This window comes from Nomascus leucogenys, chromosome 22a (genome assembly GCF_006542625.1).
Source record: "Nomascus leucogenys isolate Asia chromosome 22a, Asia_NLE_v1, whole genome shotgun sequence".
Classification (NCBI taxonomy): Eukaryota; Metazoa; Chordata; class Mammalia; order Primates; family Hylobatidae; genus Nomascus; species Nomascus leucogenys.
This window is the reverse complement of record NC_044402.1, coordinates 51,395,195-51,422,361: the sequence shown is the minus strand read 5'-3', so window position 1 is coordinate 51,422,361 and position 27,167 is coordinate 51,395,195. Positions and strand designations below refer to the sequence as shown.

The 27,167-nt window shown below is 43.2% G+C and overlaps 2 protein-coding genes and 1 pseudogene across 3 annotated transcripts in view; 1 reads left to right on the top strand and 2 right to left on the bottom strand.

Moving 5' to 3' along the window:
- Positions 1–27,167, bottom strand: part of LOC100588639 (HLA class I histocompatibility antigen, A-11 alpha chain-like) — a 462,712-nt gene that overhangs the window by 83,623 nt on the left and 351,922 nt on the right.
- On the top strand, positions 189–1,545 carry LOC100597465 (annotated as a pseudogene). Its single transcript, XR_001114897.2, has one exon. The product of XR_001114897.2 is annotated as an actin, clone 302-like (transcript).
- On the bottom strand, positions 5,421–9,763 carry LOC100604779 (saoe class I histocompatibility antigen, A alpha chain). Its single transcript, XM_030802287.1, has 3 exons — positions 9,648–9,763; positions 9,177–9,437; positions 5,421–5,482 (listed from the first exon to the last, which is right to left on the bottom strand). Exons 1-3 carry the CDS (start codon positions 9,718–9,720, stop codon positions 5,421–5,423), a joined length of 396 nt encoding a protein of 131 aa, XP_030658147.1. The 5' UTR covers positions 9,721–9,763.

The following is a 27,167-nucleotide window of genomic DNA, read 5'->3' as shown; positions in this document are numbered from 1 at the left end:
CTCCATTTGCACACTAAGTCAACCAGCAAACGTGAAAACTTAGAGTGGACTGTGTTTCATGACATTTAAAATTGTTGTAAGGCTGGTCTCAGTTGCCGCCGCCAGCCGGCGCACCGTGTCCTCCCGCCACTGGCCTGCCCGCTCCTCTGCCAGTCGCAGTGGAAGGAGAGATCGTGGCGCTGGTCATTGACAATGGTTCCGGCATGTGCAAAGCTCGCTTTCCTAGGAATGACGCCCCCAGAGCTGTGTTTTCCTCCATCTTTGGGTGTCTCCGGCACTAGAGCATAATGGTGGGCATGGGCCAGGACTCCCACATGGGTGATGAGGCCCAGAGCAAGCAAGGCATCCTGACCCTGAAGTACCCCATCGAGCATGACATCATCACCAACTGGGACGACACGGGGATCTGGCACCTCACCTTCTACAACAAGCTGCACATGGCCCCAGAGGAGCACCCGGTGCTGTTGACCATGGCTCCCCTGAACCCCAAGGCCAACAGAGAGAAGATGACTCATCATGTTCGAGATCTTCAATACTCGGGCCATATACATGGCCATCCAGGCCGTGCTGTCCCTCTACACCTCTCGGCAAACCACTGGCATTGTCATGGACTCTGGGGACTGGGTCACACACACGGTGCCCATCTATGAGGGCTATGCCCTCCCCCACACCATCCTGTGTCTGGACCTGGCTGGCCGGGACCTGACCCACTACCTCATGAAGATTCTCACTGAGTGTGGCTACAGCTTCACCACCTCGGCCGAGTGGGAGATCATGCACAACGTCAAGGAGAAGCTGTGCTACGTTGCCCTAGACTTCTAGCAGGAGATGGCCACCGCTGCATCCTCCTCTTCCCTGGAGAAGAGCTACGAGCTGCCCAATGGTCAGCTCATCACAATCTGCAATGAGTGGTTCCGGTGTCTGGAGGCACTGTTCCAGCCTTCCTTCCTGGGCATGGAATCTTGCGGCATCCATGAGACCACCATCAACTCCTTCATGAAGTACAAGACCACCATCGACTCCTTCATGGCACAAAGACCTGTGCCAACACGGTGCTGTCAGGCGGCACCACCATGTACCCGGGCATCGCCGACAGGATGCAGAAGGAGATCCCTGCCCTGGCACCCAGCACCATGAAGATCAAGATCATTGCACCCCCAGAGCACAAGTACTCGGTGTGGATTGGCGGCTCCATCCTGGCCTCACTGTCCACCTTCCAGCAGATGTGGATTAGCAAGCAGGAGTACCACGAGTCGGGCCCCTCCATCGTCCACTGCAAATGCTTCTAACTGTACTGCAAGCAGATGCATAGCATTTGCTGCATGGGTTAATTCAGAAGTATAAATTTGCCCCTGGCAAATGCATACACCTCATGCCAGCCTCACGAAACTGGAATAAGCCTTTGAAAAGAAATTGTCCTTGAAGCTTGTGTCTGATACCAGCACTAGATTGTAGAACTTGTTGCTGATTTTGACCTTGTATTCAAGTTAACCGTTGCCCTTCGCACTTGTTTAATACCCTGTACATATCTTTGATTTCAACCCTTAGTACATGTGGCTTAGTCACTTTGTGGCTAATGTAAGAATGTGCTTTTGGAAGACAAGTCTGTGGTTTGGGGGGGTCTGCGAGGTCAGCAGTCTCCGATCTGTGCAGGGTATTAATGTGTCAGGGCTGAGTGTTCTGGGATTTCTCTAGAGGCTGGCAAGGGCTCCTGAACCAGTTGTTTCTGTCCTGCTGGTCTGTCAGAGTTGGAATAGTCCAAGCCATAGGACCCAGTTTCCTTTCTTAGCTGATGTTTTCCTGCCAGAATGCTGCGGGCTGTTACTTGCCTTGAGTTGGAAGCGGTTTGCATTTATACCTGTAAATACATTCATCCTTTTAATTTATGTAAGGTTTTTTTGTACACAATTCTCGATTCTTTAAAGAGATGACAACAAATTTTGGTTTTCTACTGTTATGTGAGAACATTAGGCCCCAGCAACATGACATTGTGTAAGGAAAAATAAAAGTGCTGTGGGAAAAAAAATGATTGTAAGGCTAACAGTATAAGAGGAAACCACATATCAACTCATTTGCTCCTCATGACACTCTCTGTGGTAGGTACTAGCTTTATGGCCCTCATTTAATGATGACCTCACTTAATGGTGGCAAAAGCAGCATTTTAAGAGAGGAAGACAAACTAGGTTTACTAGTTTAGTTTTTTTTTTTTTTTTTTTTTGCCACAGTTCTGCAAACAAACAGACATCAACAATAAAGGAAAAACAGCACAATCTCAAAACAAAACAAAAAAAAGTGGGCTGTGCATAATCGCCCTCATTCCCATTGATTATCATTCCCATCAGCCACATTGTTTATTGGAGAGTATGCTTCTGCCTGAAGAAGATAAGTATTTAATAATGGGTCAATCTGGAGGTCAAATATCCCTTCATTAAATGTTCAGGGGTTTTTGCAGGAATACTGTTGGCCTTATGGACTCTTAAAGACCAGTGGGATGGAGTCTCAACCTGCAAGCCCAGAGTGCCAGAGCTCCCCAGAGGATACAGGTCAGGTTCTTGGGAGCGACTGGATGGGAAGGTTCATGGTGACTCAGTGAGCAGCGCCCAAGGAGAGCCTGAGACAGATACAGAGGAAGGAAGACCCAGGGGCTGGGAATGCCCTCGGACGCCCAGGCTTGACTTGAATCCTCTTCTCTGCATTTTCCCTACTCCCTTGATGGACACCCACTCCCTCTTCCTTTATTTTTGGAAGCTGCTGCTTTCGCTTCACTCAGGACTGCCAGAGGTTTGAGTTACAAACATACCCATTCCCTTTGGGCAACGTGCTCTAGGTTTCCATTGGAGAGCCAGTACTCCTTGCCTGTCATCTCCCTCTCCAGTTTGCCACGAAGTCCAAGTGACCCAATGCCCACCTCTACCCTTCCTTTGCCTCTCTCTACTAAGGGCATCCTTCCTGCTCCAGAATGGGCCTGGTGAGGACCTGCAGGACGGCCTGAGTGGGAGCTGCCCCAGGGGCCCAAGGAGTTCCTGGAACCCCTCTGCACTGGCTCACCTCCCACACCAAGCTCTCTGCATTCTTGCTGCACTGTGCTCCAGGTATTGACAGCTCCTGGGCAGTGTGGCGGGTGCCAGGCAGCCCAGGCTGAATTGGAGCTTGGGAGCTGAGATCCTCTGCTGGGGATTCCCGGTTCCAAGAGTTGGGGATTCTGGCTTTATGAGAAAAGGCCTGGATAGAAACCAGGAGACCAGTACAGGCTCTGGGACCAGTTAATTGATATGTGTTCAATAGAGAATAGCAAACATTAATTTTACTTTTTCTCTGTGTAACTTTTTTCAGACACCGTTACGCCCAGGCTCCCTTTCCTGGACACAAAAGCTGCCTGTTCCGGAGGTTTTTTTTGCGTGGAATTAAAGTCTGTTGGGCTCAGCTCCCCTCAGGGGCGGTCAGAACTCACCAAGCACAGAGCTGCAGACCTCTGGCGGTCAAATAGGGAATAAAAAGACCACACCCATAATCTTTCTTCCTCTTGCCGAAGTGCCCCTCACTTAACCTGCCCTGGTTAGAAGCTTCTGGGTCCCTCCTGAGCCCCAACCCTGCGGTCTCCAAGTTCCCCATTTTTCATGTCTAATCTCACTTGACCCCCTCCCCCTGACACTATTTTTGACCCCCTCCACCCAACGCCCCCGGCTTACTAATGGGCCAGGTCCTCCTGGGAGAGGCACGGAGGTGGAGAGGAAGTGTGGATGCCAAGCACCTGCTGGGCAAACCCAAATCCGGGGCTTGACCTCGCCGGGAGCCGGTGAAGGGCCCCCATGGTCGGTGATGGCTTGGCGGCTCCTCTCCCATCCTCTGCTCTGGGCCCCAGCCCCACGCTCACAGCCACGTCCTGAAGCCACCAGTGTTGTGCCCTCTCGGCCACACAGGGGAAGGAGTGGACTGGACAGAAGCAGTGGACTCTGGGCGCTGTTTGTGAAAAGCCGGGACAACAGATGTGGACACAAGGAAGCCAGGGCCCCAGGCATGGCTGGCCAGAGGCCTCGTGTCTGCCCCTCTTCACAGCTTCCTCCTCCAAAGGAAGCTCCTCGCCTATCCTCAAAGCAGAGAGTGGTTTCCAAATGGACCCCCACAGTGCCCGATTGGGCCATCCCACCCCAAACTGGAGGGTGGGTGCTCATGGGGTCCCAAGGCACCAAGGGCCCTACCCGCACGGACCCGGTCTCTCCTCCAGGCTTGGCTGGAACTGGAGAGCTGCAAGCAGCTTGGCTCTGAGGGAGGCCTCAGCCGGCGCTGTCCAACTCAGACAGCCTTCCTGGCCCACCCTGTCAATAACTGACACTCTAATTAAGAGTGCTAGGTGCCTACGCTGTTTGTGTGTCTCTTCATTGATAAGGCTGCTCTCATGCTTGACTTATAATGGAGAGCAATAACACACTGCCGCATGCCTCCCCTCCACCTGCATACCTACTAAACTGAAGGCAATTTCTCTTTTTTATTCAAACTCAATTACTTACCTCTGTTCATTCAACTGAAGGGAATCAAGAAAAGATAAACCACTACCCTTGTCCCCCAACTCCACAAGAGCCATGCATTAGGAGTAGGAATCCTACCTCCTGGCCAGGTGTGGTGACTCATGCCTGTAATCTCAGCACTTTGGGAGGACAAGTTGGGTGGATTGAGGCCAGGAGTTTAAGACCAGCCTGGGCAACATAGCGAGACCTCATCTCTACAAAAAATTAAAAAAATTAGCCGGGCATGCTGGCACTCGCCTGTAGTTGCAGCTTGGGTGACTAAGGTGGGAAAATCACCTGTGCCTTGGGTCTGAGGCTGCAGTGAGCTGTGATCACACCACTGTACTCCACCCTGGGTGACACAGTGAGACTCTTTCTCAAAAAAAAAAAAAAAAAAAAAAATCCTACCTCCTGAGGGTCCCTATTACTGTAATTTCTAAAAGTGTCCCACCAGCCTCTTGAACCTAATCGACTCAGTACTTAATGCAAGTGGGTGAGTGTGGGCAAGATGTTGAACTTGCCTTTATATTAGTTTTATAATAACTCTCCCAGGAAAATGGTGTCATGTACAAGATGAGGAACTGCAGCCCAGATAGGTGAAGCCCCACGGCATAAGTCACACAGGTAGGAAATGGCAAAGTAAAAATTCACACCCAGGACTCCCTGGGCTTTGCCACCATGTACATTACCTTCTCACTGGATATCACCTGACAGAATGAGACTTAGATAATTAGGGGGATCAACCAGGGAGAAGGGGAAAGTCGACATAACCAGAACTAGAACACAGATCAGGGAATGCAGTTCTGGGTGGCCCATGGCATTGGAAGCCCAAGGATGGATTGAAAGTGGTTAAAAAACAAAAAGAATAAGATGCAAAATGGATAAACGAAATACAAGTGATGCTCAAATACAGCTTTAATTGTACTTCAAAGTTTGCCACAGCTCATCTTGAGAGTGTGAGGAGAATGAAGAAGATCCTGTTAAAGGGTCATGGGAGAGAAACGGTGTTCATGGGAAGTGGATTATGATCTCTTTGGACTCCATTTGCTTCCTTCCAGACACACTGGAGCAGGTGTTGGTCCCAAGGCCTCAGGTAGCCCTGTGTCTGTAATTTTGCTTGGTGCAGCCCACATGACTGCTCGTATGGATTGGAGGCTGATGTCTGAAGCTTTCCCAAGTGGGCATTGCATGCTGCTACTGACTCCAGTTCTGGGGTCCTGCTGGTGGTTGAGTCCTGGTGGCAATCAGGTTCTGCTCTCACCACCACACAAGGCCCTCTCTCCGGTGGCCTGGCTTCCACAGCTCCACTAGACATTTTCCTGGTGGGGTTTCTCTGTGGCAGCTCCACCTTACATTTCTACTCAGCATCACTCTAGTGGAGGCTCTCTGTGGTGCCTTCACCTCTGCAACAAGTCTCTGCCTAGTCTTCTAGGACTTCAATGACATCTTTGAAATCTGGGCGGAAGAAGCTTCCACAGCTCTTACTTTCTGCAAGCCTGCAGAGTTAGCATACCCTGCACACCACCAAGGTCTATGATTTGTACCTTCTGGAGCTGTGGCATAAGCTACACCTAGAGCCACTGCTGGGGTGGCCACTGAGTGAGTACTGTGCTGGGGTGTAGGGAGCAGCATCCCAAGGTGGTCCTGGGCAGTGAGCTCTTGGAGACAGCCTGTCCCCTGAAACCATTCTCTCCTCCTAGGCCTCTGGCCCTGTGACAAGAGGGGCAGCCTCAAAGATTTCTGAATTGCCTTTGGGGTCTTCCATTCTCTTGAGAAATAGCATCTCGCTGGGCCAGGCATGGTGGCTCATATCTGTAATCCCAGCACTTTGGGAGGCAGAGGTGGGTGGATCATGAGGCCAAGAGATAGAGACCATCCTGGCCAACATGGTGAAACCCCGTCTCTAATAAAAATACAAAAAAAATTAGCTGGGCATAGTGGCACGTGCTTGTAGTCCCAGCTACTCAGGAGGCTGAGGCAGGAGAATCACTTGAACTCGGGAGGTGGAGGTTGCAATGAGCTAAGATCACGCCATTGCATTCCAGCCTGGTGACAGAGCAAGACTCCGTCTCCAAAAAAAAAAAAAAAAAAAAAATAGAAATAGCATCTCACAGTCTTCTATCCCTTGCTCTTTAACAAATGGTCACTGAGGTATATCCTTGGTTTCCTCCCCTGAAAATGCTTTTTCACTCTCCACATGGCCAGGCTCAGTTTTCCAAATCTTTCTGCTCTGCTTCCTTTTTAATTATAAGTTCTGTCTTTAACTTATTTCTTTGCTCCTGAATCTCAGTGTAAGTGGCCAAAAGTAACCATGCAGCTGCTTCTATATTTTGCCTAGAAGTTTCTTCTGCCAGATATGCTAATTAATCACTCTAAAGTTTGGCCTTCCACAAAGAGCTTGGGTATGGACAAAGTTCAGCCAAGTTCTTTGCGAATTTATAACATGGATGGCCTTTAGTCCAATTTCCAACACTTTGTTCCTCAGTCTCATCTGAAACCTCATCAGAATGGTCTTTAGTGTCTACATTTCTATCAACATTCTGGTCATGACCATGTAATAAGACCATGTAATAAATCTCTGAGGAGTTTGAAGTTTTCCCTAGTCTTCTTGTCTTCTAATCCCTCACCAGAATCTAGGCTTCCTGCTCCTCCAAATTGTTCCAGTTTCTACCCATTACTCAGTTTCAAAGCTGAATGCACGTCTTCACGTATTTGTTATCAGCAATGCCCTACTTCTCAGTACCAATTTCCTGCCTTACTGCATTTTCTATTGCTTTTAACAGAACATATGAAACTGGGTAATTTGTAAAGAAATGAAATTTATTTCTCATAGTTCTGAAGACTGGGTAGTCCAAGGTTGAGGGGCTGTATCTGGTGAGACCCTTCTTGCTGATGAGGACTCTGCAGAGTCCTGAGGTGGTGCAGGGCACTGAATGGTGAGGGAGCTTGGTATGCTAGCTCAGTTCTCTCTTCCTCTTTTTATAAAGCCACCTGTCCCATTCCTGTGATAACCCATTAATCCATTAATCCATGAGTGAAGGCAGAGCCTTATGATCCAATCACATCTTAAAAGTTCCACCTTTTAGTATTGCCGCATTAGGGATTAAGTCTCAACATGAGTGTTGGAAGGAACATTCAAACCACAGCAGTATGAAAACAGTATTCAACTCCAAGGGATATGGTCAAGATTACAGGTGGTAAGGAAAAGCCTAGAGAATAGGAATAGGCTAAATTTGCTAGAGATGTGCTGGAATTATTTGTCTGTATTTCTAGCTATGACCTTAGCTTCCTTAACTCCATTTCATCGCATGAATATGAACAAATAAATTGAGATCCAGGTTTTAATTTTTAACAGAAAAGTAAGAGGCTGTGGCTCAGTGCACCATGATGTTGAGACAGGGATGGGGACATCTCAGCCACACTCCTCTAGAACAGGGAAGGAACACAGGTCAGTGTAAGGAAGGAGCTCATGATGGACACAGAGGTGGGCTGTCTCTCCACCTCCTCACATTAACAGGGACACAGATACATTTAGATGCCTTTGCAGAAAGAGAAGCCAGAGTCTCTTGAAGTCGCAAAGGGGAGGCGACTCTGTCCCTCACAAGGCGGTTGTCTCAGGCTACAGGAGAAAATAGCCATGAACAAATTCAGGCCAGTCATGGTAAGTGGTGACACTCTGAACAGCCCACCACACAATCAAAAATTCCCAATCAACGAATCCCCATAACCCATTATTATCCCCTCTGCCCCACCCCCAACCCACTTCAGGCCCTCCAGGATTTTATCTTTACAAACCTTGAGTGACACACCAGAGCCCTGGGCACTGTTGCTGCCTGGGGTAGAACAAAAAATGGACTTGGCTGAGCTTGGTGGCTCGTTTGTAATCCCAGCACTTTGAGGGCAGGCAGATTTGCTTGAGCTCAGGAATTCCAGACCAGCCTGGCAACATGGTGAAACCCTGTCTCCACAACAAAATACAGAAGTTAGCCGGGTGTGGTAGCATGTGCCTGAAATCCCAGCTTCTTGGGAGGCTGAGGTGGGAGGAGTGCTTGACCCAAAATTTTGCCACTGCACTCCAGCCCAGGCAGCAGAGCCAGACCCTGTCTCAAAACAAAACCAAAACCAAACACAAACCACTGAAATTCCATAAAACAAAGAAAGGAGGGAAAACAACAACAACAACAAAAACCAGGACCTGGTCAGAGCCCACTGGAGATGCGGCTCGAAGATGAATTGTGGACTGGGTGAGCTCCTCCATGGGCTCCTGACCACAATATTGCAAGGATTTCAGGGATCAGCCTTCTTCATACTTACCTGCAGCCTGAGAGTCGCTCCCTCCTTTCCTATCTTTAGGAAGAAAATGTCCTGTGAGAGGCCAGGGAGGAGGCAGGGCCCTGAGGTCCTAGAGGAACCCCCAGGACTTGGATCCCAGAGAAGTTTGCAGAACTGTGACTGCAGACCCAGGGCAGGATCAGGAACAGGAAGAAAGGAGACGTGGGTTCTGGACCAACTACCCTCCTGAGATCTGTCCTCAGCAGGGACCTTCCCCTGACCTGTGACTGCTGGAATCAGGTCCCCATCACCACAATCATCAAGGTGATAAATCTGTCCTTCATTGTCACAGGTGCTTTGCAAAAGAGTAAGTGCCGGCACAGTGCCGGGGTCACTCACCAGCCTCGCTCTGGTTGTAGTAGTAAAGCAGGGTCCGCAGGTTCACTCGGTGAGTCAGTGCCTGGGCCCTGGCTCTCAGTGTTTCCTCCTCCCAATACTCTGGCCCCTCCTGCTCCACCCACGGCTCCATCCTCGGATTCACGGCGTCGCTGTCGAACCGCACGAACTGCGTGCTGTCCACGTAGCCCACGTCAATGAAGCGGGGCTCCCCGCGGCCGGGCCGGGACAGGGCGGTGTAGAAATAACTCAAGGAGTGGGAACCTGGGGGTGAGGAGGGGCCAAGTCTAGAGGTTAATGAGCAGAGTAGAGGAAGGGGGCGCGGGGGAGGGAGGGGGGACGGAGGAAAGGGTTGGGACAGGGGTGGGGAGTGGGGTGGGGGCGTTGACGCGGTTTCTCTGGGTCCTGCGCCTTGCGGGGCGGGCCCCTTGGTCCTCCCTGCTGAGGCCGTTTCCCTCCTGACCCTGCACTCACCTGCCCAGGTCTTGGTCAGCAGCAAAGCCGTGGAGAGCAGCAGGAGGAGGGTTCGGGACGCCATGACCGCCATCCTCGGGATCTGGGGAGGATCTGAGTTCTGGTGGGTGCGTGGGGACTTTATGGTCGGGAATCGTGGTGACGCTGATTGGCTCTCTAGAAACCTGACACCCAATGGGAATGAGAACTAAGGCCTAAAAGTCCAGGAAGAAGGACCTGACACCAGTTTGGAGAGCAAGAAGTGGAACTCCTGGGAGTGTGGAATCCTCAAAGCTGGATTTCCCAATCCCTAGACTCTGCCCTCAGGGACTGAGACCCTGAGAGCCACGCCCGGGGACCTGGAACTTTGTCCTGCTCCTTTTCCTCCTACCCCAACTGCTCTTTGTTACACTATCTCCCTGAGTCCTGGCCCAGGAACTGTTTAAATCAGTGTTTTTGTTTTTGTCTGCCCCCTACCCCCCCACCCCCCTCCCTCCCCACAAGGTCTCACTCTGTTGGCCAGGCTGGAGTGCAGTGGTGCAATCATAGCTCACTGCAGCACTGATCTCCTGGGCTCAGGCCTTGATCTCCTGGTCTCCAACCTCGGCTTCCTGAGGAGCTGGGACTACAGGCCCAGGCCACCACACCCAGCTATGGAGTTTCACCATATTGTTCAGCATGGTCTCTAACTCCTGGCCTCAAGGGATTGCCCACCTCCACCTCCCAAAGGGCTGGGATTACAGGTGTGAGCCACCGCACCTGGCCTTAACTCTGCTTATCTTTGAAAAATAGGACATGCTTCAGGAAGTTGTCTTTGCAATCAAACCAGCTGAAACTGGTTAGAACGAAGATAGCAGGCCAAACGACTTAAAAAGGGCCTCAGGCTTCATTATAATCCTGTTTCCGTGCTAAATGGCACTCCCACCAGCGCCATGACAATTGGCAATCTCCATGACAATGACTGGAAGAAGTCCTAAAAGGACAAAAAGGAAGGCTGTATTGCTGGTTCAGGGAAGTTCACCTCCACCCCCCACCCGCCCCGCCCCCTGCCCCGACTTCCCCGTAAAAAAAAAAAAAAAAAAAAAAAAAAAAAAAAAAAAAAAAAAAAAAAAAAAAAAAAAAAAAAAAAAAAAAAAAAAAAAAAAAAAAAAAAAACCATGACCTTTTCACTTTTTGTTTTCCTGCATCATGTTCCCGTTCAACTCTGACTCCTACAATTCAACCCCTCCCCCCCCCCCCCCCCCCCCCCCCCCCCCCCCCCCCCCCCCCCCCCCCCCCCCCCCCCCCCCCCCCCCCCCCCCCCCCCCCCCCCCCCTTTAATTCCCAACGCCTTCATCAGAGCAAACCTATACTTTTACCCCTTCACCCTTCGCTAGCCGAGAAGTTGATTTGCCAGAGCTGTTCCCACCTTTTCACTTCCTGGCCAGGAAATAAAACTTGCTCTGCTTGATGCTCACTTTTGGTTTCATGTATTGGCTCTGCAACTCCCAATGGGAAAAGATTCCACCTTCTGGAGCTGTTACCAGAAAGGGGTCCCGATCCAGACCCCAAGACAGGGTTCTTGGATCTCACGCAGGAAATAATTCAGGGCAAGTCCACAGTGCAAAGCGAAAGCAAGTTTATTAAGAAAGAAAAGGAGTGAAAGAATAGCTACTTTATACAGAATAGGTCATTCCCAAAAGGAAAAGGAAAAGAACAGGCCCACCCTAGGTACAATGCATGTTCATATATAGGATAACAAAAATCATGGGGAGATGTGCTGTACTATAAAGGTTTGTAATAAAGGATGAATTTTTAAAATCACTGTATTTTACAAGAACCGATATTATTATCTTTAAAGCAAAATTAGGAAGGCGTCTGTTCTCAAGATACCGGACTATCAGGACATTCTTGAGTCTGGTCTGTTCAGTAAGCTTTATCATTCTGTTCATAAACGTCCAGAGGCTAGGAATGCCTAACCTCCTGGAAATTCAGCCCAGCAAGTCCCAGCCTCATTTTCCTAGCCCTCATTCAGGATGGAATCGCTTGGTTTGAAGACCTCTGAGAGACTTTTCCAAGATTTTTGATAACAAGAAGAGTGATCATTTTACATTGTTGCAAGTGTCACTCTTGTCTGTGTCATATGATACGTTCTCCTACTTTTAAAGTTTTAACTTTTATTTTAGAGTCCATCCTTGGACTCGCGGCATTGTTGTCAAACCTCACGAACTGCATGTAGTCCACGTAGCCCACAGCAATGGGGTACATGTGCAGGTTTGTTACATGGGTATGTTGTCTGATGCTGAGGTTTGGGGTATGGATCCTGTCACTCAGGTAGTGAGCATAGCACCCATAGGTAGTTTTTCAACACATGTCCCCACCCTCCCCACTATAGTCATCTGCAGTGTCTGTTGTTCCCGTGTTTATGTCCATGTGTGCTCAGTGTTTAGCTCCTAATTGTAAGTGAGAAAATGCAGTATTTGGTTTTCTGTTCCTGCATTAATTCACTTAGGATTATGGCCTGTAATTGCATCCCAGCCATTCTCTTATTTTGATTGAAGCGTGTATTTAAAAAAGTCTAGCCTTACACAAATACCGAGTTGAAAAAGGGAGGATGATTATTATTACTGTTGTTTTAGAGACAGTGTCTCGCTCTGTTACCCAGTCTGGAGTGCAGTGGCGTCTGTAGCCTGGAACTTCTAGGCTCAAAGAATTCTCCCGCCTCAGACTTCCCATTAGCTGGGACTATATGTGGGAGCTACCACGCCCAGACTGGGAGGATTTTAATAGCTTTTTCATGTAATTGTGGATGTTCATCTTTCGCATTACACAAAAACTATACAAGTGTTCATTTCTTTTGAAAACAAACAATTCATTTTTAATTTTTAAATTTTTATTTATTTTGTTTTTGTAAAATATGTTTTACTTTGATAGTTTTTGGGGAACAGGTGGTGTTTGGTTACATGGATAAGTTCTCCAGTGGTGATTTCTGAGATTTTGGTGCACCCATCACCAGGGTAGTGTACACTGTACACAACGTATAGTTTTCATCCCTGACCCCCCTCCTGCCTTTCCCCTTGAGTTCCCAAAGTCCCACAGTCCACTGTATGATTCTTATACATTTGCATCCTCATAGCTTAGCTCCCACTTAGAGCATATGATGTTTGGTTTTCCATTCCTGAGTTACTTCACTTAGAATAATGGTCTCCAACTCCATCCAGGTTGCTGTGAATGCCATTATTTCATTCCTTTTTATGGCTGAGTAATATTCCGTGGTGTGTGTGTGTGTGTGTGTGTATATACGTATATATATACACATATACGTATATATATACACACACACAGATACACACATATACATATATATGTGTGTGTGTGTATATATATATATCACATTTTATTTATCCCCTCATTGATTGATGGGCAGTTAGGCTGGTTCCATATTTTTGCAGTTGCGAATTGTGCTGCTATATACATGCTGTGCAAGTACCTTTTTCATATAATGACTTCTTTTCCTCTGGCTGCAGATCCAGGAGTGGGGTTGCTGGATCAAATGGTAGGTCTACTTTTAGTTAATTAAGGAATCTAATCTCCATACTGTTTCCCACAGTGGTTGTGCTAGTTTATATTTTCACTAGAAACATAAAATTGTTCCCTTTTCACCACATCCATGCCAACATCTATTTTTTTTTATGTTTTGATTATGACCATTCTTGCAGGAATAAGGTGGTATCTCATAGTGGTTTTGATTTACAGTTCCTTGATAATTAGTGATGCTGAGTATTTTTTCATGTTTGTTGGCCATTTGTATATCTTCTTTTGAGATCTTCTGTTCATGTCCTTAGCCTGCTTTTTGATAGGATTATTTGTTTTTTTTTTCTTGCTGATTTGTTTGAGTTCCTTGTGAATGCTGGATATAAGTCTTTTGTCGGATGCATAATTTGTGAGTATTTTCTCCTACTCTGTGAGTTGTCTGTTCACTCTACTGATTATTTCATTTTCTGTGTAGAAGCTTTTTAGTTTGTAATTAAGTCCCATCTATTTATTTTTGTTTTTGTTGCATTTGCTTTTGGGTTGTTGGTCATGAACTCTTTGCCTAAGCCAATGTCTAATGGAGTTTTTCTGTTGTTATCTTCTAGAATTTTTATGGTAACAGGTCTTAGATTTACGTCTTTGATCCATCTTGAGTTGATTTCTGTATAAGGTGAGAGACGAGGATTCTTCTCCATGTGGCTAGCCAATTATCCCAGCACCATTTGCTGAATAGGATGTTCTTTCTCCACTTTATGTTTTTGTTTCCTTTGTTGAAGATCAGTTGGTTGTAAGTATTTAGCTCCCTTTATTGGTTCTCCATTCTGTTCCATTAGTCTATGTGCTTATTTTTACACTAGTATCACACTGTTTGGCTGACTATAGCCTTGTAGTATAGTTTGAAGTTAGGTAATGTGATGCCTGCAAATTTGTTCTTCTTGGTTAGTCTTGTTTTTGCTATGCAGGATCTTTTTGATTCCATATGAATTTTTCGTTTGTTTTTTCTAGTTCTGTGAAGAACAATGATGTTATTTTGATGGGAATTGCATTGAATTTGTAGATTGCTTTTGGCAGTATGGTCACTTTCATTATATTGATTCTACCCATCCGTGAGCATGGGATGTGTTTCCATTTGACTGTGTCATCTATGATTTCTTTCAGCAGTGTTTTGTAGTTTTCCTTGTGAGGTCTTTCAGGTTTTTCAGTATATTCCTAAGTATTTTATTTTTGGTTTTGCAGCTATTGTAAAAGAGATTGAGTTCTTGATTTGATTCTCAGCTTGGTCACTGTTGGTATATAGCAAAGCTACTGATTGGTGTACATTGATTTTGTGTGAATTTGATTGAATTTATTTATTGGATCTAGGAGTCATTTGGATGAGTCTTTAGGGTTTCTAGGTACACAAGTATATCATTGGCAAATGATAACAGTTTGACTTCTTCTTTACTGATTTGGATGCCCTTTAATTCTTTCTATTGTCTGATTGCTCTGGCTAGACCAATATCCCTGATGACATAGATGCAAAAATCCTCAACAAAATACTAGCTAACTGAATCCAACAGCATATTTAAAAGATAATCTACCATGATTAAGTGGGTTTCCTACCAGGGATGCAGGGATGGTTTAACATATGTAAGTCAGTAAATCTGATACACCACATAAACAGAATTAAAAGCAAAAATCACGTAATCGTTTCAATAAAATGCAGAAAAGCATTCGATAAAATCCGTCATCACTTTATTATTAAAACCCTCAGCAAAATCGGCATAGAAGGGACATACCTTAAAGTAATAAAAGCCCTCTATGACACACCCACAGCCAACATTATACTGCACAGAGAAAAGATGAAAGCATTCCCTCTGAGAACTGGAACAAGACAAGGATATCCACTTTCACCACTTCTATTCAACATAGTACTGGAAGTCCTAGCAAGTGGTAATTTCTTAAAGGTTAGATACAACCTGAAACCCTATCATTGAATATTTATATTCTGTTACGTTAAAATAGATTGGTCTATCTTGCCCATTGAATGGATTTGTACTAATAATGAAAACAAACAAACAAAAACAAAGCCCACACTATGTATGTCCAGTAGTTACCATATTTAACAGTGCATATCTAGAGTGCTCATAGTGTTCAATCTTCCCCAAAATATATGGTGGGACTCTCAGATTGAATATATATTAAATTATCTTCATCGGGAAGTCATGGATTTGTCCACATGGGCCTTAGACACGTCCTTAAAACACAGCAAGCCCAAAAATGTCTAATTAATATGTATATGTATAAGTGGAGGGTACAGACATTAACCGAAACATGATTTATCACCTCAACATTTTAAGTGTTCAAAAATGCCCATTGCCAAGGCTAATCATTGGCTATATTGCACTGGGATTCTGTTGTTATTGTTTGCTTTAACCAGCTGAATACAAGGAGACAGATAAGTATCCATTTTTCTCAAGACAAACTATTGAATATGACATATGTCAAGTATCTTGAAGGCTCTGTAGACATATTTTTTAAATTATAAAACAAAAGATTTAAACCTTAGATTTCTTTACCTGCTGCCCCTCCTCCCCTTGTATTCCAACAATTTTGTTTTCTTCACCCTTGGACTCCTCTTTCCTCATTGTCACAACCTAGCTGGAACTATACGTGAAGTGTCTACAATTGGGCAGTGAAGAAGGATTCTCTAAGCATCACCTAAAAATAAACACCAAAAAGAAGTATGAGGGTAGTTTTAAGTACTTATAAATTAAAAAACTTCTCTTTGGTAACCACAAACATAGATATATACAGACAGTTTCTCATAATCAACCTTAAAGACACATAAAAAAGTTTATAGACAAAATAATAATGCATCCACAGCTTTCTTCCAAAGTCCACTAGGAATATATCCTAGTGGGTGAAGAAGTTGGGTTTATTACTTGTTCCTGAGTGCAAGAATAGGTGCTGTGAGCCATGTGGTGTTTTGGTAAGAGGGTGTTAGAAAGAAACTTTGAAAGGATTTGGGCTTTGGTTGGGTGATCCTGGGGAGGGTGAGGAAGTGGGCTTCACTCTAGATTGGGTACTCGTCAGGAAGCAGGGGCAATTCTGTAATTGAATGTCTCAATAAACCTTAGCTCTAGTGAGGGTGGACTAGAGCAGAATAAAGCTGTAATTGGTAGACAAGCATCGGCCCCTGGTGTTAGTGGAGAGTGTGCTTAGACAAAATTATGAAGCGTTCTTGTTTTTCCTCACTTTATCATCATCTCAGAGTGAACTTTCTAATGCTGTTTTTTTGTGGTGATTGTGGTCCAATAGGAGAATAACATGGCTTAACAATGAACACTGGGCCAGCTTCATATAACAAGGAAGCCCAGCTATAAGTGTCAGATCAGTTCCTAGATATCAGAGCCTTCTTGTTTTCTTTCTTAAATTCAACATTTAAAAATATCTACATCCCATTTGGAAAAAGATTAATGAATATTAGAGCATAATTTGGAATAGAAAATGCAAGTGTCAAATATAATAGTAATAAGTAAATGTCAACAAAATTAAAATGTGGATTAGGAAATGGGAGGGACGTTTAATATATCTTAGCTTGGCAAAGATGAAAGTCAATGATAATAATATTGAGTAGAGAATAGGTGAAATTTACTGTCATAAAAGTTAATGGGATTAAATACTGGCATACAATTTCTAAAGAGTCAGGCATGTTGGCTTAATGCCTGCAATCCCAGCACTTTGGGAAGCTGAGGTGGGCAGATTGCTTGAGTCCAGGAGTTCCAGAACAGCCAGGGCAACATGGCGAAACCCCATCTCTACAAAAAATTCAAAAAAAATTAGGCATGGTGGCACCCTCCTGTAGTCCCACGAGGATTGCCTGAGCTGGGGAGGTCAAGGCTACAGTGAGCTGTGATCACACGACTGCACTCCAGCCTGAGCAACAGAGTGAGACCCCGTCTCAAAGAAAAAACACCCCAATGTCTAAAGAGCATTTTTGGAAAATGTCTCAAGAAGATCATGTTGATGCAAAAAATTTATCTTCTAAAAATGTAGCCTAAGAAGAAAATCACACGTTTTTAAAAATATATAACAAGAATATTCCTTGAATGATTGTTTATAAAACAAAAGAATGAAAACAACCTAAATAGTATAATCAATATGATGTTACCTATGAATAGTGGACACTTAATATGTCTCAGTCAGTAATAATGTGTATAATACATAGAGAATATATAATTTAATCATCAGAGAAAACCCATCAGGAATCTACTATGTGACTCAGAGAGGTTGAGGAGGTGGTGAAGCTGGATTGAAGCCAGGAGATTTTCTCTCAGACACCTAATTGACTCATCTTTTGTTGATGCTCTGCCCATAAGGTAGGCGAGTGTGACTCTGTACCCCATGCAAGTGAACCATTTCAATGTCCGGGAACATTCTATGACAGGCAGCTGCTAGGCTCAGAGCTTGAGAGGACACAAGGGCACGTGTGACTTCACCGCCCACACCACACTAAAGTCCATCATCCGGTGTATATTTCAAGGTGAATCAAGATATTAGCTAGACATTGAAGATAGAAGAAGAGCTAAAAAGTAAGATCTTGATGATATGGAGCTTGCACTGTCATGAGAGAGACGGACATTTAGCAAAAATTACCAACATAAATGTGAAACCACTACATTTATGAATTCTGAGAGAAAATTTCATAATATCGTGAAAGAAGATAACAAGGAGACCCAACAGGTCCCCTACTACTATTATCAATAATATATAAAGGATGTAAGAAAATAAGTGGCATTTATGAAATAGGAGCTCATTTATGTAAAATTATACACAAGAACAAGCTCTGGAAATTAAAAATATGATTACAGAATCATAGAAATGAATAATTCATTAGATAATTTAGAAGATAAAAGTCATAATAAATTGGAATAATGATTGCAAAAAAGAAAGAAAAAGTGTAAGAACATTATACTATCAGGCCAAGTGTGGTGGCTCAAGCCTATAATCCTAGTGCTTTGGAGGCTAAGGGAAGAGAATTGCTTGAGCCCAAGAGTTCAAGACCAGCCAGGGCAACACAAAGAGACCCTGTATCAAACAAACAAACAAACAACAAAAAATGCAATGTTTCAAAAGACTACACGAAGAATAGACTCAGAGATTGTCCTATGAAGAGTGCCATAGTATAGGGCAGTAGTTGCAGGGAGACATGGGATCAGAGATCAAGTGGTAAATTTCGATGGGAAGGTTTTGTTTTGATTTGTTTTGTCCAGTTTTGTTTGTTTTTTTTTTGGGGGGGAGATATTACAGCATGTCTGCATGTAGGAATGATGGGCCAGTAGAGAGTGGAAATTGATGATATAGGGGAAGGAAGGATTGATCTTATGCTTGAGTGCAGGGGTGGTCTTAGGAGCGGGGATCATCCATCATCACTGCTGGGAAGGCTGAGGATACAAGTGCAGATTTGGGGATAGTAATGGGATGGTGATGCAGTTCTCACCTGGGTCCTCCTTTTTTTCCTGTGTGAAAGAGAAATAAATGTATAACCTAAAAGTAGGGAGTGTGGAAGGAGTGGAGGGATGTGAGGGCAGAGAACAAAGTGAGAAATTGTAAGAGTGAACTGACCTGGGAGATGGCATTTGGAGAGTGCAGGGCTGTGGGCCACTGAGGTCTGTGGTTATAACTTTGGGGGTGGGAGAGAGAGAGAGAGAGAGAATGGCACAGATCCAGTAATGGGGCAGCAGCAGGAAAATATATAACTGACTAGAAGGAAATGACACCACATATCTCTGCTGTAAGGATCATGGGATAGTTTAAATTTGTAATTGATCATTTGAAACACTTAATAATTTTTCTGCAGTGAATATACATTACATTATAATGAGAAAAAGTTATATTTACAAATTAAAAAGGGAACGTTGATAGGGAAAGTGTAGATAATTTAGAAATATCAGAGAGGATAGAACATACTGAAGGGAATAAAAATAATTGCCTCTTTCCCCAACCCAACTCGGGTCCCCATAGCAACTACTCACATGCTGTGTTTTTAGAGGGACTCAAAAGCCTGTTTTATCCCAAATGCTTTTTCATAAGGTGACATGGAACTTTAGGGTAAGATTTGGCCTCTAGAATTCACCATTCCCTAGAGAACATGGTGCCCTACAGAAGAAAATCATCATCACTAATGTTGTCATTAGCACCACAAATTGCAGTACCAGTAACCTGAGAAATTTCTGACTCTGTAAATCACGTCGCCAACACTGCAGTTAAATTTGAATGGAGGCCAAGGAAGTAGTTCAGTTAAGTGTGAAACAAGCTCTGCCCATGTCCCCTACCCTCTCTTAAAACCATGCAATCACATGTGTCTTCATTCAATCCTACAGCAGATTGGAAGCTGTTGGAAATGAGACTCCCCCATTATTCAGGCCCTAGGCTTTTCAAGTCAAGGAATTCCTCCAAGATAGGAGTACGAGCTCTTTGAAAAATAAATGCACCACTGTTATTAAACGCTAATGAAGATAAATAATTTCAACGAAGAAAAAATGTGATTTCTTATCTTGTGAGGGAATTTCTCTGGACCAAAATCCGGTAAGTTAGTACAAGTGCAAAACGTTCCATAAGAAATGGAAATGTCATTCTGATCCAGGCAGGCATCAAACATATCTGCCATTTGGCCTAAATGCTTCCTTGGATATTTGTGTGTTTGTGTGAAACAGGCATAGGAGCTCATTGCTCAAGTTCTAGGGCTTTGAAGAAAAGCTTTATTCTTTATTCTTCCACTAAATAACAGTTCCTGGCTTGCTACTGGGTCCTGGTAGATTCTGAATGCCATGATCATGACACAGCAAGTGACCAAGTGACTTGAGATGTCCATCATGACCTGGATTTTATTTATTCGCTTATGGTCACCAGCACTCAGTCATCAGGAGGAAGTGGATATATATACTGTATATACATACAGTATCAGACCTGAGCTGATCCTTAGCAAGGCCAGCTAAGTTGCCTCATAATGTGTACTATATTCCTAGTATTCTTATTGCCACTGGTAAATCCACTCCCGCTTGTCTCATCCTTTGGGTCTTGAGGAGTTCCCTAAGGACTGTTGACTATAGAAGAAGAAATTTGAATATGCTTTGAATACCCAAAAGTGTACTTTGCAGCATTACAGCCCTTTTCAGGAATTGTCATAAAGAAGAGTGGGAAGGAAAGTACCTCCAGCAGGAAGATTTTCAATCAGACCATCTGAAAGTTCATTTTGCCTAAAGAAATGTCTTATTGTTAGATCCTTATCAATGCATGGGTAGTGACTAATCGTTTGCTCAGGTATTCAATGACTTCAAAGGAACAAGATGGGAAGGTTTGTGATAAGGAGCTTTAAGGATAAGGTGTGAACCACTAATGTGGCATATTAGGTATCCACACCTAGCTCATGCTAACAAAAAATGGGTTATCGAAAGATAAAATACATCATAAAAGCACTGAGAGGCTTTCACGTCAGTGAAAACTGTTGAATAAATATCAGGAAGCTCTGAATCTACTTTTGTCCTGAGCTCATTTGCTCTATGTAGACAAGTTAAGCTTTAGTTTCTATGGCCTCATAAGGCATTTGGAATAGGAGGCAAAGCTCAAGTAGCACTGAAAGTGGGAAATCTCCTAGGATGATCTCCTCCATTTTGCTGGGACCCCTAAGGTCAGTTGCTCGGTGTAAGGGAAATGCCCCATACTGAAAGGACTGCAGGGACAGCCGCCTTGGCGCTGAGTGGAACTGCGAGTAAACACAATGGCCCCACACATGTATTTGCAGCCCAAGTTCTCACTACCTGGATTGTCTGACAATCATCAAGTTGTGAATTCAGTTTGTAGTGGGCCAGGCTCCAAGGAACCCGTCAAAAAACAAACGCAAATAACACGCAAAACAAACACAAATCCTCTCTGGAGGAACATGCCATCATCCACACTTTTAACATTTTCTAAAATTATTCCATAAGCAAAATGAGCACTTACCAGGAAAACAACAACAAAACTGCTCACAAGATACAAGTCACCATGAAAGATCAAGCAGAGACACCATACAGCAGAATAATAAGAATAGGATATAAAATAGCCCTGCTTACTGTGATTAAAAAACAGACTTTAAAAGACTTCCAGTTAATCAGAAACTACAAATAATGTTCAGGAAAATTTGAAAAGACAAATATACAACATTTAGAAATGAAATATATAATAATATAAAAATCAAGTCTCAATGGATTTTTTCCAAACAAAGACAATTTGACACAAACACGCTTTTCCTGAAGGGAGTTCTAAAGAATATGCTTCAGGCAAAAGGCGAAATCCTGGTTGGAAGATATAAGATAAAAGAAAACATAAATACAAAATAAACAAAAAACAAAAATGAAAGTAAATATGTGGTTAAATTTAAATTAAGGTGAGGTTAAAAAGGATAGCATATGACTTTTGAAGGAATATATAGTTAGTTAAAATCTATATTCATTCTCTCTTGTCCATACAATAATGCTGGATTTCTTTTCTTTACATTCTGATCTAAAATTTCAAGATAAACTTCTAAATCATAATGTCTAATTTGATTTTGCTTTGTACATTTTAGTGTAGGGCATATAAACGGAATATTCTGTGGGCCTTTCTGTGTCATCTTTCCAAGGATTGCTGAATCCTTTAAGTGATGCATGTACAAAGTCATATGTAGAGTTTTCACTAGTGCAGTTTTCCACAGTAAGAATGCCATTTATGAAGGTGGTGGGACCTGCTCGTTTGTCTTTCAGAACCATGGACAGTTCTACACGTCCTGGGACGTAGGGAGCCAGATCCTCTTTCACCTGGATACCACGAAACATCAGGGAGAAAAGTTTAACAGGAACCTTGCTAGTCATGAAATTGTGATTTTAAATATAGTCAGTAATCATAGTCTCAAATACTGCATTCTTCTCGCCCCTCTTCCTGCCCCTAATACTTTATTAGCCGTGTATTTCATGATCATTGCCATAGAAGGGCCTGTTTGAGCAGAAGACACGACTTTAGGCCAGTCTTGGCATGACACTATAGTGGCTGAAGAGCAATAGATCTAGAACAAAACTGCCTGGAACTGAATTCTGGCCTCAAATCTTCATAATTGTGTTACCCTGGGCAAGTTACTTAACCTTTCTGAACCTAATTTTCTTGAGCAAGTTACCCATACTTTCTAGACTTTCCTTCTTCCTTCCTTTCTTCCTTCCTTCCTTCCTTCCTTCCTTCCTTCCTTCCTTCCTTCCTTCCTTCCTTCCTTTCTCTCTCTCCCTCCCTCCCTCCCTTCTTTCTTTCTTTCTTTCTTTTTTCTTTCTTGTTTCTTTCAGAGTTTCGCTCTTTTTGCCCAGACTGGAGTGCAATGGCACGATCTCAGCTCACCACAACCTCCACCTCCCGGGTTCCAGTGATTCTCCTGCCTCAGCCTCCCGAGTAGCTGGAATTACAGGTGCGTGCTACTGCGCCTGGCTAATCTTGTATTTTTAGTAGAGACTGGGTTTCACCATGTTGGCCAGGCTTGTCTCGAACTCCTGACCTCAGGTGATCTGCCCTTCTCAACCTCCCAAAGTGCTGGGATTACATGTGTGAGCCACCACACCCGCCCTAAACTTCATTTCTTTATTGTGGATAAGAACATTCTTTTCATATGGTTGTGATAAATATTGAACAAAATAACCTATGTAGGTACTTAAGCCAATGCCTGGAATACAGCAAGTGCCCTTTAAATGCAGCCACTATTATTATTACAGTTGTTGCTATTGTTATTTTCCATGTAATACATTGAGGAGTTTCTTTTTCATAGGTTCCCATGAAGGCTCTCCAAGGACTTGTTGAATGAGCAAGATTTGTTAAGATCGTGAAAATTCTCTAGGCATAGCCCTACTAAAATTTTTCAGAAGTTCCCAATATCTTATCCACAGATTTCCTTTGATGTCAGAATATTAGTTTTGGTTAGGGGCATCTTCTGGAGTTTTAGTGTAGTCCTGGTAATTTGGGAAAAGAATTATTTCGATAATAATAAGGCTCAATAATGTTAAAACTGAGAGTTTCAAAAGGTTTAATCTCTGAAGCAAGGCTATAGCGGATACTTCCTCAATGGGAAAAGGAGAATGTGCCAATTGCAAGGCAGCTAAAGAAATATGTGTTTGCTTATTGTCAGTGTTAATAACAGTGTTTTTATTAGTCAAATGCCTCATGTAGTACATTCTTCCCAATAAATATCTTTAAAGGCCTCTGCAAGAAAGGACCTCTGGCCAGCACCATCCTCCAAGTCAAATGGGAATAATCAATTAAGCAGAGGATGCACCAATCCGTTCATGAAAAGCTCAAGCCTCAAGTTTTACAGAATTAAGTCCAATAATGAGAAGAGAATTGGACATAGAATTCAACATATATCTTGAACACAGAAGGTGACATTTTAGCTTTATAGGTCCCTGAGAATGTTTTACACTTTGCTTCAATGAGATGTGGTGAGATTTGATGTGTTAGGTACTTTTGCAAAAGTATCTCATAGATGTCTTTTCATAGGTACTCTGAGATTGCCTTCAAGAAAGATAAGTTATAAACTCATTTTCTAGATGTCTAAGTTCAAAATTTAGTGGCATAAGCAAGTAAACATTTCAAAGAAATATTGGCTACCTTTTGCCATCCAGTGGAAAGATTGGACAACTGCACTGGGGTAGCCTTGATTTTTTGCCCTGAAAGGAATGCTTAGAACTCATCATACTCAGATATGCTCATTTTAAAATGAAATGAAAAACAAATAACTCAAACTTTGTGACATCCTGCGCTAATATTTTTCAATATATATTTCTACCATTTGTTATTTCAAAATGTGGTTTCTAATTTTACATATAGTCTATTGCAATTACATTTGATATATAATATTCATGGTGCTTTATACACATGCACACACTTGACCCTTACAATCCTGTACACTTGTCAGAGAGTAACTAATTATTCTGTTTTTGCTAATAAAGAAAGCCTAAAAATATTAAATAAAACCCCAAAGGTGAGAGCTGTGAGTTCTTGCACATACCAATCCCTTGACTTTCCAAACTGTTCTCCCTCCTCTCCTTTAAAAATATGGGGGAAAAATCAGATTGATGGTATCTTCTTATCCTAACAATTAACTGACTGAACAGAAAGACTGAAACAATGTGGTGGATAACTTAATATCAGAATTTTAAAACTTTATTCTGTCTCCCCGATGCAGTGGGTTTTTTTTAATACATAGAAGAATATGAAAGACAATGTTTGGGGAAATTGAATTGTACCACCTAATGCGATTCCTGCAATTAGTAAGCTGTAAATACTTTTTAAATAAATGTATATACGAAGGTTAAAATTTGGAAGGGATGGAAGGAATCATAAATACAAACATAAATACAAAGCTTCTTTATTCCTTAGATGAAATGATAAAAGGTCCATAAGTGAGGGGAGACCAGGGGGGCTAAGAATGTAGAGGAATGTTTGGGAAAACTGCCAGAACGTGGTGCCTGACCTCTCACAGAGAAGAGGGTTGGAAGAAAGGTAGTTCGCAGATTAACTGGCTGAAGAAAGCAGAAGCTAGGAGGACTGGAGTGTGGTATTGTGGACACCAACCCCAGATCCATTGACTAGTTGCTTATAATCCCCCAAGAATTTTTAAAAGAGTGAGGTGTTCTGCTTCTGGAGATTGATTTTGTAGGCCTAGGAGGGGGCCAAAAATAGCTCCTTATAAAAGGTTCTCCATGGGATTTGGCATGACTCTGCCCTCCAGACTTTAGAGTGTAATATCCAGGCCAACTTGGGGACCACAAAAAGGAGGATTCTACCTCTAGAATGCCCTAGAGAGGTTGAGGGCAATAAGATTAAGGAAAGCCCACTCTGTTTCAACTAGAGGTGGCTGCTGATGCTTGAGAATTGACGAGGTCAGAATGAGCAAATGTGCAGAAGCAAAGACAATGATGGATAATCAGCGGACAGTGAGGAGATTGGCCTGGCAGGAGCATGTTCTCAAAATCGGAGGGACTTTGGAGCTGTAGGGTCAGAGGTGGCCAAGTGAGAGACTTGGCATTTATAAGTAAGCTTGTTAAATTAAATATTTGAATAGGACTGAGGTATGAAAAGAGCTATGATGTGCTCAGTGGCTAAATGACTAAAGTCAAGATGTTTTCAACTCAACCTCACTGAGCTACATGGAAAATTTGATAACTAGATATGAAGAAATGGAGATAAATCCCTTACTTACCTTCTCCAGATGATATTTACTTTTTTTTTTTTTTTCTGATGGAGTTTCACTCTTACTGCCCAGGCTGGAGTGTAATGGCATGGTCTTGGCTCACTGCAATCTCTGCTTCCCGAGTTCAAGTGATTCTCCTGCCTCAGCCTCCTGAGTAGCTGGGATTATAGGCACCCGCCACCACGTCTGGCTAATTTTTTTTTTTTTTTTTTTTTTTTTTTTTTTTTTTTTTTTTTTTTTAGTAGAGATGGGGTTTCACCATGTTGATCAGGCTGATCTCGAACTGCTGACTTGTGATCTGCCTGCCTCAGCCTCCCAAAGTGCTGGGATTACAGGCATAAGCCACTGCACCCAGCCTCAGATGATACTTTCTACCAGTTTGCAAGTGGTAGAGCCAGGACTGTCAGGCTAGAATAGCTCTTGGGCTGGAGTACAAGGGTGGTTTCAGGGACAGAGAAATTTAGAGGCAGAGAGGGAACCTATCAGACGGGGAAAGACTAAGCATGGCTGTGCCTGGAGAAGCTGAGTTCCATATGTAGTTACTGACTTTATGCACAGTAGCAATGGGGTTGTCAGTCAGTCAGTCAGTCTGCTTGGTTAGTCAGTCAGATCATCAGATTAACCACTATCATCTAGTGCTATGGGAAATCAGAAAACTGTGGGATGGCTGTAAGGATGTGTGTGTAAAGATGTCTGTGCAGTGGACATTCAGTGTAGTGACAAATAAAGGAAATCACCTAAATACTTACACTAGGGAAGCAGTTGTACACAAGATACTATGGAATAGGATTTAAAATGATGAGTTCAAGCTTTTTCTATGAAATTGATGAGATGTTCACAATATAAATAAAAACATCAAGTAACAGGGCATTATAAATAGACTAATTGAATTTTTTGCTGCAATGAACAAGAAAATAAAGTAAAACTCATTTGAATTGAAAAGAAATAAAACTACCTTCATTGCAGATGATATGATCTTATACATAGAAATCCAAAAGAATTTACTTTAAAAAAAGCATTACAACTAAAGAATCTTATCACATCGGCAGGATACAAGATCAAAATATAAAAATTAATTGTGTTTCTATAGAATATCAATGAAAGAAAAATTTTACTTAAAAAGCCAAATTTATAATATCATCAAAAAGAATAAAACTGAGAGTCTAGTAATACCCTTCACATTTATGGTCAATTAATTTTTGCAAAGGTTGCTAACCCAATTCAAAGGGGGAAAAGAATAGCTTTCTCATCAAATGGTGCTGGGACACCTAACTGGATATCCACAGGCAAAAAAAAAAAAATGAAGTTGGACCCCTACTTCACACTGTATATGAAGAGTGGCTCAAAAAGTATCAAAGACGTAAGTGTAAGAGTTAACATTAGAAAACGCTTAGAAGAAAACAGGCCAGGCACAATGGCTCATGTCTGTAATCCCAGCATTTTGGGAGGCTGAGGTGGGTGGATCGCTTGGGCCCAGGAGTTCGTAGACCAACCTGGGCAGCACGGCAAAACCCTGTCTCTTCAAAAAATACAGAAATTAGCCAGGCATGGTGGCATGTGCCTGTAGTTTCACCTACTTAGGAGGCTGAGGTGGGAGGATCACTTGACCTTGAGTAAGTTGAGGCTGCAATGAGCCGTGATTGCACCATTACACTCCAGACTGGGTGACAAAGTAAGACCCTGTCTCAAGAAAAAAAGGAAATGAAGGAAGGAAGGAAGGAAGGAAAGAAAGAAAGAAAAAGAAAGAAAGAAAGAAAGAAAGAAAGAAAGGAGAGAGAGAGAGGGAAGGAGGGAGGGAGAGA

Coding starts and splice junctions, on each gene's coding strand:
- LOC100604779 (XM_030802287.1), bottom strand. CDS start 9,720: ATGGCGGTCATGGCGTCCCGAACCCTCCTCCTGCTGCTCTCCACGGCT. Junction 9,438..9,647: donor GCTGACCAAGACCTGGGCAG/GTGAGTGCAGGG, acceptor CCTCACCCCCAG/GTTCCCACTCCTTGAGTTAT. Junction 5,483..9,176: donor CTACAACCAGAGCGAGGCTG/GTGAGTGACCCC, acceptor ACCCTTTAACAG/GATCTTCTTCATTCTCCTCA.